Here is a 19,977-nt window from a genome sequence, read left to right on the forward strand (position 1 = left end):
AAGTATTGTGGATCTCAAAAACTCAAAACCTACTGCTGCTGAATCAATTCTAGTGCATTGTGACCCATAGGGCAGAGCAAATTCCCCCTTGTGTGTTTCTGAGCCTGTAAGTCTTTATATGAATAAAAACCATCATCTGGTGTTTCCCAACTACCAACCTTGTGGTTCACCATCCAAAGCCTAACCCACTATAAACTCTAGCTCCTGATTAGGGATATTTCCCTGGAATTTACATTCTAGTGGGGGTGGGAGGTTGGGCATATACAGATAATAGACCTGTATTTTTTTTCTATCTATCTGTTCTATGTACATATGTAAATCATGACTGGGATGGTCAGAATTTGAGTTATAGGAAAGCATGTAGTTGTTAAGGGGAAGGATATTTTTTATTTTACAATTAAAAAGAGACTCAACTTATCTCTACTGATGGGCCATTTTTATATAAGGATGGATTTTTTAAGGAACATAGGAAAAGTACTTATGGAATCTTAGAATGTGACACCAGACCAAGGTAGTTTTGGTGACTGTCCAAAGCACAGTTACCTTCTAATATCAAAGAGGTAAGTTAATGCCAGACCAAAGGTTAGGCAAAGAGAGGGAACTACGTATGACTAAGATGGACGTTCTTTGACAGGTCTCACACTCTGGCTTTTACATAGCCTCCTCCAACATCTTTTTATTATAGACTGAACAACCGTGAGGTCATATGGTACCTTTCAAAGTGCTAGAAATGTGACCCTCTTAAGAAAATTATTTTGGAGGATGTGATTGTCCACTTTGCTTCCTGGCCATCTTCCCAGCCTGTCCATCTTTCCTGGAGTGTTGAGAGGAGCACATGCATGATTCATTTCCTCACATGCATGTGCTCCTCTCCCTCCCTTCCACTGAAATCGGGACTGAATCACGAATACTTACTGAACTTTGAATTCCTGACTCTCTTTTTCACTCCCTGCATCTTTCAGCTTCCGTCTTTTATTTTCACCGCTTCCACTCGGTCATGCCCCGCCCTGGCCACTTTTGACTTCCTCTGCTTCCACTTTCATTGCTTCCCACCTCCTTCCCTTATTATTTCCTGGGGCAATTTGCAATACATCAAGTCTTTAATGAAATTGAAGGTGGAGATATTTAAGAACAGTCTCTGAAGAGATGCCATTGAAACTCAGACTTAAAGATGAGTGGGTATCAAGCACACAAAAGGAATGGTGTGGCTGGTAGGTTGAGAAGAATGTTATAAACAACATATTTAGAGATCTCCAGGTGAGATAACTCACTCTCACTGCCATCAAGTCAATGATGACGCATAGTGACCCTCTATGGATTTCTGAGACAGTAACTGTTTACCAGAGTGGGAAGCCCAGTCTTTCTGCAGTGGAGCTGCTGGTGTGTTTGGACTGCCAGCCAATCGACCGCAGCCCATGCATTACCTCCACATCACCAGGTCTCCTAGACTCTGACATTTTAAAGGAACAGAAAAGCACCTTCTTTGGCTAGAACACATGGACGAGAGGAAAGAGACACACAGGTGATGCTGAGAAGAAAGGCAGAACTATATTCCAAAGGCAGCAGGAAGTTATTGAAGGATGTAATGCACCCAAGAATTGATTTGATCTGTGCATATATTATTTGATTGGAAAAATCAGAACTTAGGAAATATACCTCTTTTATGTATTTACTTTAGTCTGGCTTTATAGTCACTGTGAAGTCAATAAATATTAAGAAGTAAGGTTTTTTTCTACAATAAGAAACATTGAAATTTTAGTATATTATGGATATTTCTGAAAATAGATGTTTAATTTATCATATCTATCTATCTATCTATCTATCTATCTATCTATCTATCTATCATTTTCTATCTACATCCATACACCATCCATGTGTCCATCTATCTATTTATTAGCTGTCACACTTTGTTTCAAGAAGAATATAGATTGACTAAAGAAGTTGTTATGAACAAATTATTTAAGTTCAGACCTCTACTGAAGCATGTTAGCTATGCTTGGCATAATTGAGATTAGCTCATCTATGGAATGTTGGGAGCCAGAGTTGGAAAAATGTGTGCAAGAACAGGAAGGAGGCAATACATTTGTTTTCTGTGTTAGTGGTTCAGATAACAAAGTCAGTTTACAATGTTCTTTACATATTTAAATTGGGTTCTACAACAGGAAATGGGAATGGACAATATAGACATTCATGTATAAAATCCATTTAAAATAAGAATCTAATGTTTATGAAGCAGAGCTTATTATTGTGGTTTTTATCTGTGGTATTATCTGTGGTTTTTATCAAGTTTCCTAATGTCATGCTACCCATTCAGATTAAACAACTTAATTATTTATTATAATATGAATTCTAGAGGAGTTAGAAATTTCCATGGGAGGTTTTTATATTTATTAGTGTATTGCTTATTTAATTTAATAATTCAGTAAATATTTATGTGCCTTCTGCATATAAAGGAGCACTTTAGAATTTACTAGTTATAAAAGAATGAGAAAAGAAAACATGATATGAGGGTCTAATCACAAAGAAATAATTGACGTAATAGGAAAATATATAAAAATATGCACATAGATCGATGTACATATATTTATATGTTAAGTATTAAGATAGCAGACAGACATTGGGCCTCTACTCAAGACCTCCCTCAGTGCAAGAACATTTTCTAATAACCCAGCATTCTGTGATGCTCACCTTCCCAACATGATTGCTCAAGACAAAATGTGTGCATAAGCAAATGTGGTGAAGAAAGCTGATGGTGCCCGGCTATCAAGAGATATAAAGTCTTGGGACTTAAAGGCTTGAAGATAAACAAGCAGCCTTCTAGCTGAGATGTGAAGCAACAAACCCACATGGAAGAAGCACACCAGCCTGTGTGATCATGAGGTGTCAAGGGGATAAGGTATCAGGCCTCAAAGACCCAGAACAAAAATTCATATCATTGTGAATGAGACAGAAGGCAGAGAGGAAATCCAAAATCCTTCTGTAGACAATTGGACATCCCCTTACAGAAAGGTCACAGGGAAGAGATGAGCCAGTCAGGGTGCAGTATATCTCCGATAAAAATAAAACTTTCTTCTGGTTGCTTAATGCTTCCTTCCCCCCCTACTATCATGATCCCAATTCTACCTTACAAATCTGGCTAGACCAGAGCATGTACACTGGTTCAGACAAGAACTGGAAACACAGGGAACCCAGGACAGACCTACCCATCAGGACCAATAATGAAAGTAGTGATACTAGGAGGGTAAGGGAAAGGTGGGTGGAGAAAGGGGGAACTGCTCACAATGACCCCCTCCCAGGGGAACAAACAACAGAAAAGTGGGTGAAGGGAGACAGTGGTTGGTGTAAAACACGAAAAAATTATAAATTATCTAGGGTTCATGAGGGAGGGAGGGGGGTTTGAGGAAAATGAGCTGATACCAAGGGCTCAAGTAGAAAGAGAGTGTTTTGACAATGATGATGGCAACATACATACAAATGTGCTTGACACAATAGATGTATGTATGGATAGTGGTTAGAGCTGTGAGAGCCCCCAATACAATGATGAAAAAAAAGGGAGCAAAAAGTTAAAGGAAAGTATATGATCCTTTGACATTATATGATGGAAGGAACTGATTTGGACTGAGGACACTTCCAGAAGGAAGTGATGACTGAACTGAGATGTAGGTAATTAGGGCCAACTAGGGTTCATGACCAGCTGTAGAAAATTTTGTTAAGAAAAACTAGCAGGTGCACAGACGCTCTTCAAGGGAACATGGGATAATCAAAGGAAATTGAGTTTAGAGTGAACATCAGAATGCTGAAGGATGAGACTGGAATAGAAAGCAGGTGCCAGACCCTACAAAGCCATGTCAGCCCACACAGATGTTGGTAACACAGAATGTGTTATGTAAGTTTGAAAAGAAAACTCTTATGCAGTGTTCAGATCATGTTGAAAGGAATCAAAATTAATGCTTTGAAACTCGCAATTTTTCAAGTCTAGGAATAGGATTCCAGCAACATAGTCTAAGGTAATGGTAGTGTTATAAAGCTACATTAGAAAGAGGTGTGGACACAGGGAGTCAAATAACCATACAATAACTGACCCCCCCCCCCCAAATAATATACCACATTGCTGAGATCGCAAGAGGGAAGTGAAAACCCATACAAAGTCTCAAGAGTCTATATTGTGGCTCTGTAATTCCCACTTACTTGTCAAGTGGTCTTGGGAAAGAGTTCTTTAACCGTCCATTTTCTGTTTAAAAACAAGAGAAAGAGTGAGAGACTAAGGAACATTTGGCTTAGCTCTCTACTTACTGCTATTAGTGATCATCAACTGAATTTATGTGTAGTTTAAATGGCTCTATCATTGTAAGATATTATTTTCATGCAGATCACATCCCACATCTTTTAAAAATGGGAATTCATAAAAATAACTTGAAGTGCTAATGGCACCGAGATGTCTCAGGGATATTGTTTCTTAAGGTATTATGGCCTGCGGCGCTTGCCCTGCAAGAACATTGGCTAGAAAGGTGGGAGGATAATGAGTGAACATTCTCCATTAACCCTGCTGTGCCTTATTATGCACTTGATCTAGTTCATATTCACTTTAGCCTATGGGACCCCAGGGATTTGTATACTGAGACGCAGGTGTTGGGTAGAGGCAGGAAACCCCTGGAGTACAGAGGAAGGAATACAAGGATTGGAAAGTAAAGACTGAAATGGAGCCAACATGAATGGTCTGATAAGATTGTTGGAATGTACAAAACCAAGAAATTTTTACTAAAAATGGGGTATCACAGAAGGAGAGAATTTTTTGAATATTAATATTATAATATATAAAAGGATACAGTATTATCATAACAATGCAATTTGAAGTCCAATTAAAGTTTATGAGGATGAGTCATCGGCTCTCGGGAATGTTCTCATTTTACAGACAGGGCTGAATCTGATATGTTCCCTGCAAAAGCTGTGTGGCGAGAAAAATCCTTCCTGTGCTGCACAGACTGACAGAACAGTAAACAAACCCATGTTGGGAGAAGTACAGCCAGACTGCGTAGAAGCAAGTCCGCGGAGACGTGGCCTCACATACTTTGCAGATTTCCTAAGGCGGGCTAGTTTCTGGAGAGGGACATTGTGCTTGGCACAGTCGAGGGTCAGCAATACTGAGGAGGACTCTCGATGAGATGGAATGGCACAGAGGCTCAGACAGGAAAATTGTGAGGAGGTCACAGGACCAGCCGGAGTTACATTCTGTTGTGAAAGGGTCACTGTGAAGTAGAGTCTACACCAACTGCAATCCTCCAGCACTGAGGTTGTAGCCCTAACAGAACAGCAATGTTCACCATCTTTCTGGAGGATTAGAGATAATGCACATCAGCAGACAATGGTACGAATGTTCACAAATGGAATATACCAGTAATAAGCAGGCATACTAGAAAACAGAATACTAGAAGTATTAAGTTCCCCTCGTGTTCCTCAGAGTCACACGCCTCCCCAAACTAGGAGGGCTGTGTCCTGACATTTAACGCTGTAGAGCACTTCCATTTATTTTCGAATCATGTAATATATACTCTTTTGTGTGTGGCTTTGTTTACTCAACAGGTTTTTTTAATTTGATAAATTCATATAGCTCTGTTCATTAATATTTTTTGTATTATCTTTCACTGACTAAATAAACTATACGTTATTTACCCATTGTACTTGAGATGCACATATAGATTCCTTCAAGTTTTAGCTCGTCCACGATGTTTAAAAATCAAGACATTTTTCTTGAGTCCAGACTATAATGATTGTATTACATTCTTCGTGATACAAAATTTTGGGCAAATGAGATAGTTGAAAGTCTTTTCAGTGCGAGAAAATGTACTGCTATGTATATTATTCATTTTGAGTTACAGTTACTAATATGGTGAGTTTGTGAAAGTAACACCTAAATTCCACAGAGAGACTTAGCTCCTGTTTGGTAGCGCAAAGGCATTTGGTTTGGTTAGAGTGCAGCCGTTATGCAGAGGTGTATTGGGAAAGGAATGACCAGACCGGGTAGATGGGGATTGGACTGTAGACCTTGAAGGATTGGGAACAAAATGTGTTTAAATTAATGTTCCTGAAGAGATCTGGGAATACATGCTTACTGCTTTTTTTATTTTTTTAATTTTAAACGTTTTATTAGGGGCTCATACAACTCTTGTCACAATCCATACATATACATACATCAATTGTATAAAGCACATCCATACATTCCCTGCCCCAATCATTCTCAAGGGATTTGCTCTCCACTTAAGCCCCTTGCATCAGGTCCTCTTTTTTTTCCCCTCCTCCCTCCCCTCTCCCCCCTCCCTCATATGCCCTTGGTAATTTATACATCGTTGTTTTGTCATATCTTGCCCTATCCGGAGTCTCCCTTCCCCCCTTCTCTGCTGTCCCTCTCCCAGGGAAGAGGTCACATGTGGATCCTTGTAATCAGTTCCCCCTTTCCAACCCACTCACCCTCCACTCTCCCAGCATCGTCCCTCACACCCTTGGTCCTTAAGGTATCATCCACTCTGGATTCCCTGTACCTCCAACCCTCATATGCACCAGTGTACAGCCTCTGTCCTATCCAGCCCTGCAAGGTAGAATTCGGATCATGGTAGTTGGGGGGAGGAAGCATCCAGGATCCGGGGGAAAGCTGTGTTCTTCATCGATACTACCTCACACCCTAATTAACCCATCTCCTCTCCTAAACCCCTCTATGAGGGGATCTCCATTGGTCGACACTTGGGCCTTGGGTCTCCACTCTGCACTTCCCCCTTCATTTAATATGATATATATATATACATATATACATACATATATACATATACACATATATACACATGCATACACACACTTATATCTTTTTTTTTTTTTGCATGATGCCTTATACCTGGTCCCTTGGGCACCTCGTGATCGCACTGGCCGGTGTGCTTCTTCCATGTGGGCTTATTTGCTTCTGAGCTAGATGGCCGCTTGTTCACCTTCAAGCCTTTAAGACCCCAGACACTATCTCTTTTGATAGCCGGGCACCATCAGCTTTCTTCACCACATTTGCTTATGCACCCATTTGTCTTCAGCGATCCTATCATGGAGGTGTGCAGTCAATGATATGATTTTTTGTTCTTTGATGCCTGGTAACTGATCCCTTTGGGACCACTCGATCACACAGGCTGGTGTGTTCTTCCATGTGGACTTTGTTGCTTCTGAGCTAGATGGCCGCTTGTTTATCTTCAAGCCTTTAAGACCCCAGTCACTATCTCTTTTGATAGCCAGGCACCATCAGCTTTCTTCACCACATTTACTTGTTCACCCACTTTGGCTCCAGCTGTTGTGTCGGGAGAGTGAGCATCATAGAGTTCCAATTTAATAAAAGAAGGTATTCATGCATTGAGGGAGTGTTTGAGTAGAGGCCCAAGGTCCTTCCGCCACCTTAATACTTGACCTATAAATATAGACACATAGATCTATTTCCCCATCCTCCTATATATATTTGCATGTACATGTCTTTGTCTAAACCTCCATGAATGCCCTTTGACTCCTAGCTCTTTCCTCCATCTCCCTTGACTTTCCTCCTGCCCTACTACCATGCTTCATTGCCACCTGGGCTAGAATATACCTCTTCTCTAAGCAACCTTACCCTTGATCGTTTCCCACCAGGCCTGCCACTCCCCCTTCTCTACCATTTGGGGTCCCATGTTTTTCCCTTGTCCCTGGGCTTGTTAACACCACTTCCTTACCCCCCGTACCCCCCCACCCCAAGTCCCCCCAGAACTGTCGGTCCCGTTGTTTTTCCTCCAGATAGTTCATCCAGCCTGTCCTATTCAGACAGACCTGTGGAGTCACTAACATGCACGAAAACTAGACAGAGGAAAACAAAGCAACAGTATACAACCAGACAACAAAACAACAAAAACAAACCACTGACAAAGAACAGAATAAAACAGTTCACAAGAGAAAAGCTTGTAGTTAGGTCAGGGATCGTTTGCTGGCCCTTAGGAGCGTTTTCCAGTCCAGTCTGTTGGGGCACCACGCCCTGGCCCCAAAGTCCACTTTCAGCATTCCCTGGGGACCTTGCCACTCCATTCCCTTGCTGTTCCGCTGCACTCCCCCAGTGATTTGCCTCGGTGTGGTGGGATCAGGTCAGGTGCAATTCCCACTCTGTGTCTCCGGTGCTGTCCCCTGTATCGCCCTTAGTCACTGAGGGGCATCATGTCTCATAGTGGGGCCAGCCATGTTGTTCTCTCTGTGGACTGGCTGCTCTACTCAGGAACATCATCATCATGGCCTGGTGGGCCAGGCTGTGCTCCACTCTCTCCTCCTGCTCCTTCATCTGCTCCCGTGTGCTCTGATCAAATATGTCCATCTCCCAGAGCTGCAGAGTCAATGTCGTCCTTTGGAACAAATTCTTTTCAGGGGAGGGGCAGGAATCCACTTAATTTATGGTGCTGGGGCCAGCCTCCCAGACCTCTCCACCGGTTCCCTCCTCCACACCGGGATATTGCGTTCACACCTTGCGACACTGGGTTGAAGTCTGGTCCCACTTTCCCTGCTTTTTTATTGGAGGATTGATGTAGTATCATTAGTTAAATTAATATTTCCGGAATTATGTTGGATGGATTGGTGTAAGGACAGGAAGATTTCATGGCAGTTGGTTGTCATGGGAAATGCGCTAAGCGTCTGAAGGACTAGATCTGAGTTTAGCTTCCAGTACTAAGTCATTGTACGAATTTGAGTATGTTGTTGAACTTGTCTGAGAGTCAGTGCCCCCATCTGAGCTATGGACATAGGAATCCTACTCAGTTGAGACTTAGATGAGTTGATCCATGTAAGCCGATTTCAGATAGAGCCCTAGGTCCTCCACCCACCCTCTTGTGGCTCATTGCTCTAACTGAGCAGAAATAAGGGCTTTCATCCTATCCCTCACCTACTAGAATAGACATACGTCCATCTGTTTTATGTAAGATGCTTTAAAGGCAGACTTTATGTTAAAAAATAATTTTCTAACTAAAATGAGCTGAGAAAAAACAATGGTCTATAGATGATTCTGCCTGACAAACTATAAAACTCTGTCTGCAATTGTGAAACATTCCCTTTTCCCAGCCTGAGTCCGTCCACTGGTAGTGGCTTCCTAACAGGTCTCGAGGAAGCTTTGAACTTACATCTGGCTTAACTACAGACAGTGCTTATTAATGAATCATGCTTACCATGGACAAGGCTGTAGGACTGTAGGTTGCTAATGTGCTCACATTTTCTACTGTAAACCAATTTTAGTCCTAGTGATTAGTTGTTGTTCGTTTTAAAACTACTACCATGGAGATACACTCAATGATCCAAAATTGAAACTAGGAAAGAAATGTAGAGAAAGAAAAGGTAGATAATTGAGAGAGAGAGAGAGAGAGATTGAGAGAGAGAGAGAGAGAGAGAGAGAGAGAGAGAGAGAGAGAGAGAGAGAGAGAGAGAGTCGGGCAAGACCTGGCTTAGGCTGGAATTAGCCCGGGCACTGAACAAAGAGCTGCTTTGGAGGTGCTTCTCATTTTCTATTTGGGGGCCGGCCTAGTGAGGGTGGTAAACAGATACATGAGAAGCTCGATTGGTGCTAATTTGAGATCCATTCATTGACATTGAACCAGTAGTCGAACTTATGGTTGGAGTGAAAATCTAGAAATGGAGTATATTCATTGGAAGAAGAGTTTTGAAGATTAAAATGTGGGAGAACCCCTAGAGGATGAAGGGCAGAAAGGAGCTAATGGAAATGCAGAAGGATCTGGTCAGATGGGCTGAAACAAACACACTGGGGGGTTCTATCCTCAGAAAGGCCTATTGAGACAGTTGGGAGTGGGGGAGGGCAGAATGTGAAAGGCAGTAAGCAGCCGATGGTAAAGGACTAAGTGCCCTTTAGGAAGGCTTCATTTTATTTCAGTTTGGTGATGGCGACTTTGTTATATAAACACCCATATTCTAAATGAGGCTATCTGTACTTTGTGTTGTGTGCTAACACTGAAATGCATGAATTATTGTTTTTATAACTCTAACAGTTTTCTTTGTTATTCTTCTATTTCTTAAAATGACATGTTATGGATTTAAATTATGGATTTCTTTAAAGCAGAAACAGAGATATGTATCTTAATGTCCTCTAGGAAATGCTCATGATTACACGGTTACATTTTTTTTTTAATTTTAACAATTTATTGGGGCTCATACAATTCTTTTCACAGTTCATATATATACATACATCAATTGTATAAAGCACATCCGTACAGTCTTTGCCCTAATCATTTTTTTCTCTTTTCTTCTTTTACATTTTATTAGGGACTCATACAACTCTTACCACAATCCATACATATACATACATCAATTGTATAAAGCACATCCATACATTCCCTGCCCCAATCATTCTCAAGGCATTTGCTCTCCACTTAAGCCCCTTGCATCAGGTCCTCTTTTTTTTCCCCTCCTCCCTCCCCCTTCCCCCCTCCTTCATATGCCCTTGGTAATTTATACATCGTTGTTTTGTCATATCTTGCCCTATCCGGAGTCTCCCTTCCCCCCTTCTCTGCTGTCCCTCTCCCAGGGAAGAGGTCACATGTGGATCCTTGTAATCAGTTCCCCCTTTCCAACCCACTCACCCTCCACTCTCCCAGCATCGTCCCTCACACCCTTGGTCCTGAAGGTATCATCCACCCTGGATTCCACGGTTACATTTTTTTAAACTTCTTAAATTCTTTTCCTTTCAGCATTTCATGTACCTAAATTATGTGAATTCTTCTAAGTTTTACTCTTCAAAAGTATACATATGTGTATATTTACATATTGTACAATTGCACATCCTGCCATCAAATCAATTCCAACTCACATTGACCAGAGTAGAGCTGCCCCTGTGGGTTTCCAAGATGGAAAGTCTTTATGGCAGCAGAAAGTCTTGTCTTTCTACTAAGGAGCGGCTCTTGGTTTTGAACAGCCACCCTTGGAGTTAGCAGACAAATGCATAACCAGTATGCCACCAGACTGCATATACACTGAAGAACTTGGATGTTGAATACAGCCAGGTCTCAAGGATACACATGTCCAGGCCAGAAAGTGCTAGGATTGGACCTGTTGCTCTATCTTTCCTCCGAGACCACGAGTTTCTTGTTTGGACATAGTTTCTCTCTTTAAAATTTTTATTATGAGAAAATAACTCAAGCATACACAGAAATACAGACCATTGTGTATAAAAAATCAAATCGCATTTCTACTCTGAATTCAAATGGACTTGACAGCAACTGATTGCTCGACTGGACACATTTAGTGCTTATCATGATATGTGGGACCAACAAAGATACTCGCTCATTCTCTTCATGCACACATAGGTATTTCCTGACTGCTTACTAGTGAGACTGAGTTCTCTTTTTCAGAAACTGTGCTGTTTATAGCTGTTATAAAATAAAATATAAAGAGAAACCCTTTAGAGCAGAGACATTTTATAGTGAAAAGAAGTAAAAAAGTCTAAATGCATCACTCCTATTTTTTGTGCTCTGTGTATTGTGCTTTAGCCATTTTCTTAGTTAGTTTTACTCAGGTTCTCCTCTCTGTGCTATCGATACTCTACTCATGAAAATAAATAGTCTCCCCAGCTAGTGAAAACTAATTTTGTATATTAATTCACAGAATTCTTATTGTAGACTGAGCAATAATATGTATGAACATAAGTTTCTCGATCATTTGGGTGCTTTTGTGTACTTAAAGTTAGAGCTATGTTAAGTGCATGCTCTTAGTAGGTAAATGAATGCTTGATTGTCCTAAAGGTGAGCTGGTATATTGTTGCCCCTCCCCCTTCTTTTCTCAAAGTGCTATATTGGTTACTTTTTTCTTCTCTCTTTTATTCAGGGTATCAGCAGCCTCTTTAGTTCTTTGAAGGTGGTGCGTCTCCTACGACTGGGCCGGGTGGCTCGGAAGCTAGACCATTACCTGGAGTACGGAGCCGCAGTCCTGGTGCTCCTGGTCTGTGTCTTCGGCCTGGTTGCTCATTGGTTGGCCTGCATATGGTACAGCATTGGAGACTATGAGGTCATTGATGAAGTAACCAACACCATCCAAATAGACAGTTGGCTCTACCAGCTGGCCTTGAGCATCGGGACTCCGTATCGATACAATACAAGCGCAGGGATCTGGGAAGGAGGACCCAGCAAGGACTCCCTCTACGTGTCCTCCCTCTACTTTACCATGACCAGCCTTACAACCATAGGGTTTGGAAACATAGCTCCTACCACGGACGTGGAGAAGATGTTTTCGGTGGCCATGATGATGGTGGGCTGTAAGTATTTTGCTTTTGCTATTATTAGTATTATTGTTGATAGCAATTTTTCTTGCTCAAATTTCTAATGAGATTGAAATGAAACTACTTTGTCTACAGAGAGGTGCTCAGTCCATCTGATACATACTCGTTTGATTTCCGTTCAGCCAAAAAAAAGTAACATTGGATTTCCTTTTACTTTTTAGACTATGTTATCACAAGAAAACCAGTGTGGATAGAGTGAAAAACAAGAACTCAGAATGGGAACTCTGGTTTAATGCTTTGCATGGCTTTGTACCTAGTAGAGCTCTCTGGAAGGGACCAGCGTTCAAATACAAGGCATATATGGCACATTTTATAGGTTTTGTTGGCTATGTGTTAAATGTCAAAATATCAGTCAAAATTTCATGTGAGTCAAACAGTTTAGAAAATTTATTAGTTAACAATTGAATTCCTAAATTTAAGTTGATCTCAGGATATATTTTTTCTGTAGATTTTTATATTTAAGACTAGTAAATAAGGCATACAAGATTTAACTTTTATTACAAACACTCTAGGTGGATTTATGCTTGTATGAGAAAAGGAAAAGATAAAAAACTATGCTTACTTCAGCAATTCCACGAACACGTGTGCACTGTGTCTGGATGTTGATCTTGGGAGAGAAAGCCTTCTAAATTGGGTTAAAAACTGTGTGCTACACTCTGACTGGATGATGTCAGAGGATCAGGCATTTAGGAAATCCACAGCAAAGACATAGTTTTAAAAGATCCTGAGAAAAATGTCCATCATCTTCACCTTCACAGTGACTGAGATGATTTATCCTAACATAGTTCTGCTAGGTAAGCTCAAGATGGTTGTGTTGGAGGAGTAGCTACGATTGCCGCCATTAGATTAGCACCTCATAAGCGTTTGGATTGTGCTCACTGGCATTTGTTCTAGACCTTTCCTTTGCAAGGTCTTCACTACAGAAGTTTAGATCCAATTGGAAAGGTATGTTGGCTGATCCATGAATGGTTAATATCCAAAATCTAAATCAAAGTATATCTCATGTACTTTGGACAATTTATGGAGGAACTGATTCCTGGAGAAGAACCTCATGGCAGAGGGTCATTTAAGAAGAAAGTTCCTTAACCAGATTGATGTATACAGTGGCGCCAACACTGGGATTCAAAAATAGAAATAGAAGGGTGGAAGACTTGATGGCGCCTAACAATGACAACAGTGATAGAATTGATTGAACCCATGGGAAGTTTAGACTCCTTCGTTTTTCTCATATTTCACTTCTATTCATTATAAGTCCATTACTGTCAATGTGTTGTTGGATTATTTTTCTACATCCATAGTTTGCCTCTTAAAACTTAGTTACCATAAGCACTGGCATGGACTTTTGCAATAGTTTCCTATATGTTCCTTTAAAAACAACAACAACAAAACTTTTACTACACTCTATTTACTTAGAAGCCAGAAAGTTTTCTTAAAAAATATTTTCCCAAGTAAATAAGATCATACCATTCTTCTGCTCAAAGCCCTCTAATGCTTTATTATCTCACATAAAATAGAACATATGTTTCTTTCTCCATCCTTCAAAGTTCTGCTGATTTGGCACTTGCCTGCCTCGCCCACATCAATGCCTATCATCCCTATTCTGGCTATCTCTCAACAATATGCCGAGCATATATCATGGTACTTCTCCCACTGTCTGTAACACTCCTCCCTGATTTACACCCAGAATTCATGAAAGTATCTACTTAAATCACATCTTCAAAAATTCCTCCAATGTTACTCAGCTTAAAAAAATCACTTTAGTGCCAATCAGACAGTTTCTCTGATTTTTAAGCAGTTCTTTTTATTTTTTATGTGTCTAGATATAAAATTTTATTTCTCTGATTTGATCATTCTTTAGAATATAAGCTTGATGAGGATGGGGACTTAGCCTGACTTTTTGGCAGTGCGTCAGGGTAATCTCGGAAATAGATTTTAGCAGTTCTAATTTAAACGTGTTGTTTGACTAAATGAAGTTGAGAATATCCCCGATGGTTATGATTAGGATCTCTTGCCCTTGAGTCCATTTCAGATATGGATGGAGATATCTGCCAGGAAAATGTCCACACAGAGTTTTGACAGCAATTCCTTTATGAAACCCTTGGTGAACTCACCTAAATTTCTTCTGGGGTTGTTGTAGCTCTCTACGCTGCATTATCCTGGTCCAAAGGGGACACTCTGCCCCAGCCTATAGAGTCACTAAGAGGCACCATCACCTTGAAGGCATGAGTTTGGTTTTGTTTGGCAAATATCGCAATAGACCTGTTGGTAAGTATTCCTAGAAGGGACTCAATGGAACCACCATTCTCCCATCACGTTTTATCATCAAACCTTTGAATCTCTCTGTGTTGGAAATTTATACACAGATTCAGTTGGATTGTTAAACTTCACGTGATATAGAGTTAGTCCCATTCCTTCTCCACTTTACATTTCATATATTGACAGTGACACTTCCTAGATCTAAACTTCTTTCTCTGCAGAAGGGTTTTTTTTTTCTTTTTCTCTCTGTAGAACCTCTCTCGAATCCCTGATGAAGTCATGGTGTTGGTGTTAAATCTAATCCTTTCCCTCCATGAAATTCTGGTATTTCATTTTAACACCATAAAAGTTGTTTTCTATTCAAATACTAATTTCTTACTTTTTCTTCCTTTGCCAATTGACTTTGTTTTGTCATTTATGCCTCCAACAATTTTAGTTTACATAAGCTAGAGCATTTCCATGTGATTCTTGGTGCATTTCCTCTGGAACAATCCAGAGAGGTGATAGAAACATATCGGGACTTATGAAGTATTATGGTAACTTTTTACTCTTAAAAATTTGATCATACACATACCACATGTGGAAAATGCCGGTGTTGGCAATCTTATTAACATTTACTTTGTAGTAAGTCTAAGGGAAATAAACAACATGCAAATAAATAAGCCCCCAAAGTATTTTCAATATGTGCTACTAGCTGTAGATCTAGAGCTAGGGGAGAGAGAGAGAGAGAGAGAGAGAGAGAGAGAGAGAGAGAGAGAGAGAGAGAGAGAGAGAGAGAGAGAGAGAGAGAGAGAGAGAGAGAGAGACAGAAAACAGAAGTTTATGTTTTCAATTGTACTAGAATTCCAGTCAACTGGCTAAGAAACACTTTGTATTTGGGTAAAATGAAAGCAAGAACAAACAATATTTGTGTTGAATCTTAGAGTTTAATAATGGAGAAACATGTTTTATCCATAACACAATGAGATTGGAGCAACTACTTACAGTTTGCTGATTAAAATAATCACTACTTATAAGTAAATGCCTATTTAAAAAAAAAAACAACCCTGAGGTTTTTTTGGCTATCCACTTGGTTCCTAAGTCCTTTCTGATCTCATTTCTTTCTTTTATGGACTTTCCTAGGTTCTTGAGAAGCACGTGGGCAGTTTCACCCTGTCTTTGAGTGTTGCTATGAGTTGGAATCAATATGACAATGAGTGAGGCTCTTGCCACCCCAAGGCTAAATTACATATAGCCTCAGGCAAACAATAGTTTCAAGGCACTTTGTAATCTATATAGTATGCAAATCTTCAAACAAAATTAATTGTGTGGCTTTCCTCTGGCCCCCTGACCCCCTAGTCCCACCATCTGGCATTCCCTCCAGATCCACTCTATGTCAGCAGAAACTAGAGTGTTTCTCTATGTGCTACTCAGTAATGTCATAGACTGAAAATAAGTTGCTGCTACATTTGCCCAAGGTGAAGACTCTTTCTGCTCTGATTCTTGAACAAGATTGCTGGTTGGTTCTGCTCAATATGGAATTTGCCCCGAAACCTGTTTTCTCTCAGTTTCGGTGTGTTTCCTGTCCTGAGGAACTTCCGTGGCTCTGGTATCAACCATAGTTGCCCTCCTTTCTGTATCAGTTCATTCATAAATATCGCTGACAACTCTGCTGATGCCATGACATTCACTACTAAATGAGCTTTGGGAAAGAGGATATGTTTGCAGTTTATTTCTGCAGGAGTTGTAGAAAATAGCATTTATGTTTTTTCCAGATCAAGATGTGGGTAATCTTTATGCTAATGTGCCAAATAAATACTTAATGATACCTTCCTGAAATGCTTTCTAATTAATTTCATTTAAATGATCTCATTATTGAGCCTCGGCAATTTTCCATTTTCAAAGATTAGCAGACTGAGTTCAGTGCTGTTTGGAGTACACCTTCTAGTACAGAGATGATTTGTGTTGATGCACATAAAACAGAGGGATGCAATCATGGAATTTGGCTGATATCATCAATGGATTTTCACAAATTCCCTTCTAAAACTTTCCCAAGAAAGTTGTTACTTCTTTAGTGTCCTTTCCTATTACCAAGTGATCACAGAATACATTTCCTTTAAGTTACTGAGACCTGTCATTGATTAATATTTCTAAAAGAAATTAATGTTTACAGCAGTCTCGTGTAGTAGGTTTGCTGAATAATGTTTATTGTTTGATTTCTCAATTACTGCTCTCATGAGTGTGGCTTGTGGATCCAATTAACATGAAACCCTTGACAATTTTATTATTTTCCTCACTTATCATGATGTTGTTTTTTGGTTCAATTTTTGTTCTCTTTACATTGAAGTATAATCCAGTTTGAAAGCTGCCGTCTTTGATCTTCAGCTCTAAGTGCTTCAAATCTTGGCTTTCAGGAAGCCAGATTGTGTCATTGGCCTAGCACAGTTTTTTAGCAAACTTTCCTCTGATCCTGATGCTGCGTTCCTCATCAGACAGGTCACGTTTTCTGATGATCTTCTCCGGGTCCAGGTGGGTTAAGTATGGTAAAGGATTCTACCCTGGCACACACTCTTTGTGGCTTTAAACCACCCAGCACTCCTTTGTTTTGATTAAATGATGACACGTGAGCAAAATAAAGTGATCCATGTTATCCAGTTTGCTATGATTTATAGTCAAATGCTTTCAGATAGTCAGTAAAACACAGTTAACATCTTTCTGGCATTCTCTAATTTCAGCCCAAATCAATCGCATGCCACATCCTCTCCTGATGTTGGCTTGAATTTCTAGCAGCTTCTGTTGATACAGTGCAGCATCTGTTGTTTAATTATCTTCAACAAAATTTTACTTGCATTTGATATTAACAATATTGTTTGACAATATATGTGTTCTATCGGATCATCTTTGGATTTGGTGCACATACTAATTTCTTCCAGCTGATTGGGCAGATAGTGAGCTTCCAAATTTTTTGACGTAGGCTAGTGAGTGCTTTCATCGAGGCATTAGTTTGTGGGAGCATATCAAGTGGTCAATTTATGGAGTCTTATTTTTCTCTAATATCTTCAGTGTACCTCGGCCTCTTCCTTCAATAGTAAAGGTTTTGATCATATGCTAACTGTTGAAATGGCTGAATGTTTTCTATTTTTGGCATAGTGCCTGTGCATATTCTTCCTATTTTATTTCGATGCATTCCATACTGTTAACTGTTTTGCCCATAGACCCTTTTCATATTGGAACCTGAATTTTCTCAACACTTTAAGTTGGTAATATGTTGACTGTTTTTTCTTTCGGTTTTCTAATTCCAAATCTTTGTACATGTTATAATAACTATTTTGTTTTCTTGAACTGTCTTTTGCAATTTTCTGTTCAGCTTTTTTACTTAGTTTCTCTAAGTAACTAATCTACATGCAAGAGCAAGTTTCAGAGTCTCTTCTGACATTCGATTGGTCTTTAAAATGACTCTTTGCCTTCTTTATGCATGATGTTCATGATGTCATGGAAATCATCTGGTCTATTATTATAAATGGAACTATAAATAAAGCCATAATTATGAAAACTGTTAAAGTTTAATTGGTGAGAGGAGTCCCAGTCTCATGATTGGAATGGGCAATTTTCAAATAGAAGGTACCCGATGATAGTCCAAACGGTGTAAATTCGTTCTGTAATTGAATGATAAGGTTTATAATGCAGCAAGCTAATGGATTAGCACATTTCAAAGTATAACGGGACCATCTGCCAGTAAGATATGTGTGAAGGGAAATTTAAATCTCTATGTGGATGGGTAAGTGCCATGGGAGCACTTAGTGATACACTGGTCACTTATCATCATGCGGAGGAGACTAATCCCACACATTACATTCTCAGGGTGATGAGCCCATTTAGAACCTTATGTGGAATTCAGATAAAAGCCCAAGTTGAGATGATAGGCATTTCCCTGACTCCTCCCTCCAGGAACAGAAAATAAATAGACCATGGTTCAGACCTAGAGACAGGGAACATGGAGAAGAAAATGGGAGCAAATGCCTGTTGACCTTGAAACGTCTTTAGATCCCTTTGCATTTTAATTTCTTCAATTTCAAAATGCAGGAATTGAAAGAAATGACATTTAAGAACGCTTTTCAGTGCTATCATTCTGTCCCTGAAGATTCTGTGAGCATTCTTATCTTCCAAAAACGAAACCCAGGCTCACTGCCACTGAGGCAGTTCTGACCCATAGTGACAGGGCCGAATAGAACCGCTCCTTTGGGTTCCTGAGGTTGGCAGTCTTTACAAGAGCATAAAGCCTGCTCCTTCTCTGGAGCAGTGGCTGATGAGTTTGAACTGCTGGCCTTGCCGTTAGCAGCTCAGTGCAAAACCCACTCCCCTATGAGGGCTCTTTACAGCTGCCATGCTACCACCCAAGACATGAGCTAGTTATTGGAGTTTTAATGTAGAATAGTGTGGCTACTGTGTTTATGGAGGGCAAGATCGACCTCATGAAATAGGCTCAATGGAGGGTCAAGAGGGTAAACTGTCAGGAGATATTGTGGATAAAGGGTATGCTTCTGGAAAGAAAAATATTTCCCAAATAGAAACTAGGCAGCTAGGGAGCTGGGAAGGCATTTGCCCCAGGGTATAGGAACCTAACTTAGCGGAAGGCCAGGACCCCATGCTGAGTGGGAACCCTAATTGGGTAGGGAGGGGGTCTAGGCTAAAGCAGGCAGCTTTAAAAGGGAGTTGTTCCCGCTTTCCGATTTTACAAAAATTCTGCAAATCTTACTTTGAGAACTGAATTACTTCGATATAATATTAAGTTACATGTTAAGTTTTTCTTGCCCTGGCGCCTTGTAGTGTAGGTCGGAAATGGAGTGGGAACACGCTGATTTTCAGTTCTGAGTTTAGTTTGAGCCAGATGGAGAGAGCTTTAAGCTTAAAGTTTATTTTAGAAATTGGGTCAATTCTTTGTGTCTGCTTTACCCCTGCTTAAAAAGTAATACATACAAAAAGCCTAACCTTTTTCTCTTTTCTTGTCTTAAATGACCCGAGTGTCCCATGGGGAAAATATTTCTTAAAGCCCAAAATGTAAGGCAATAGGTGCCTTTTATTCTTTGTTCAGTGATTAGAGACATGAGTTGAGTAGTTAGAAAATAATATTGTGTGTTGAGTACTTTATTTCCTGTTTCTTATTCAAATTAGAACCCCCACCCATGAAATATTTTAGTATTCTCATGTTTCTTTTTATACCTAGTCCCATTTTTATAAAACCTCCAAGATTCTGTAAAGGTGGAGGTACCCCATGAAACAGCAAGAAAATTTCTCTGTGGACTGATAATGAAACCAAGGTATTTGCAAAGACCTTGATCTCTGAAACTACCTTTTGTTCTTGAAACACTTAACCTTTAGTCGACAATGTGAAAGTGTTCTGTGAGGCATTCGGCTTAGGGAGCTAATCTAGA

The 19,977-nt window shown here is 40.0% G+C and overlaps 1 protein-coding gene across 1 annotated transcript in view; it reads left to right on the forward strand.

The window, feature by feature from the left end:
- Window positions 1–19,977, forward strand: part of KCNH5 (potassium voltage-gated channel subfamily H member 5) — a 359,954-nt gene that overhangs the window by 126,890 nt on the left and 213,087 nt on the right. The window contains exon 7 of the mRNA XM_075531693.1: window positions 11,860–12,286. Within this exon, the coding sequence (XP_075387808.1) occupies window positions 11,860–12,286 (427 nt within the window). The remainder of the gene's footprint in view (window positions 1–11,859; window positions 12,287–19,977) is intronic.

The sequence above is a fragment of the Tenrec ecaudatus genome, chromosome 14 (assembly GCF_050624435.1).
Source record: "Tenrec ecaudatus isolate mTenEca1 chromosome 14, mTenEca1.hap1, whole genome shotgun sequence".
Classification (NCBI taxonomy): domain Eukaryota; kingdom Metazoa; phylum Chordata; class Mammalia; order Afrosoricida; family Tenrecidae; genus Tenrec; species Tenrec ecaudatus.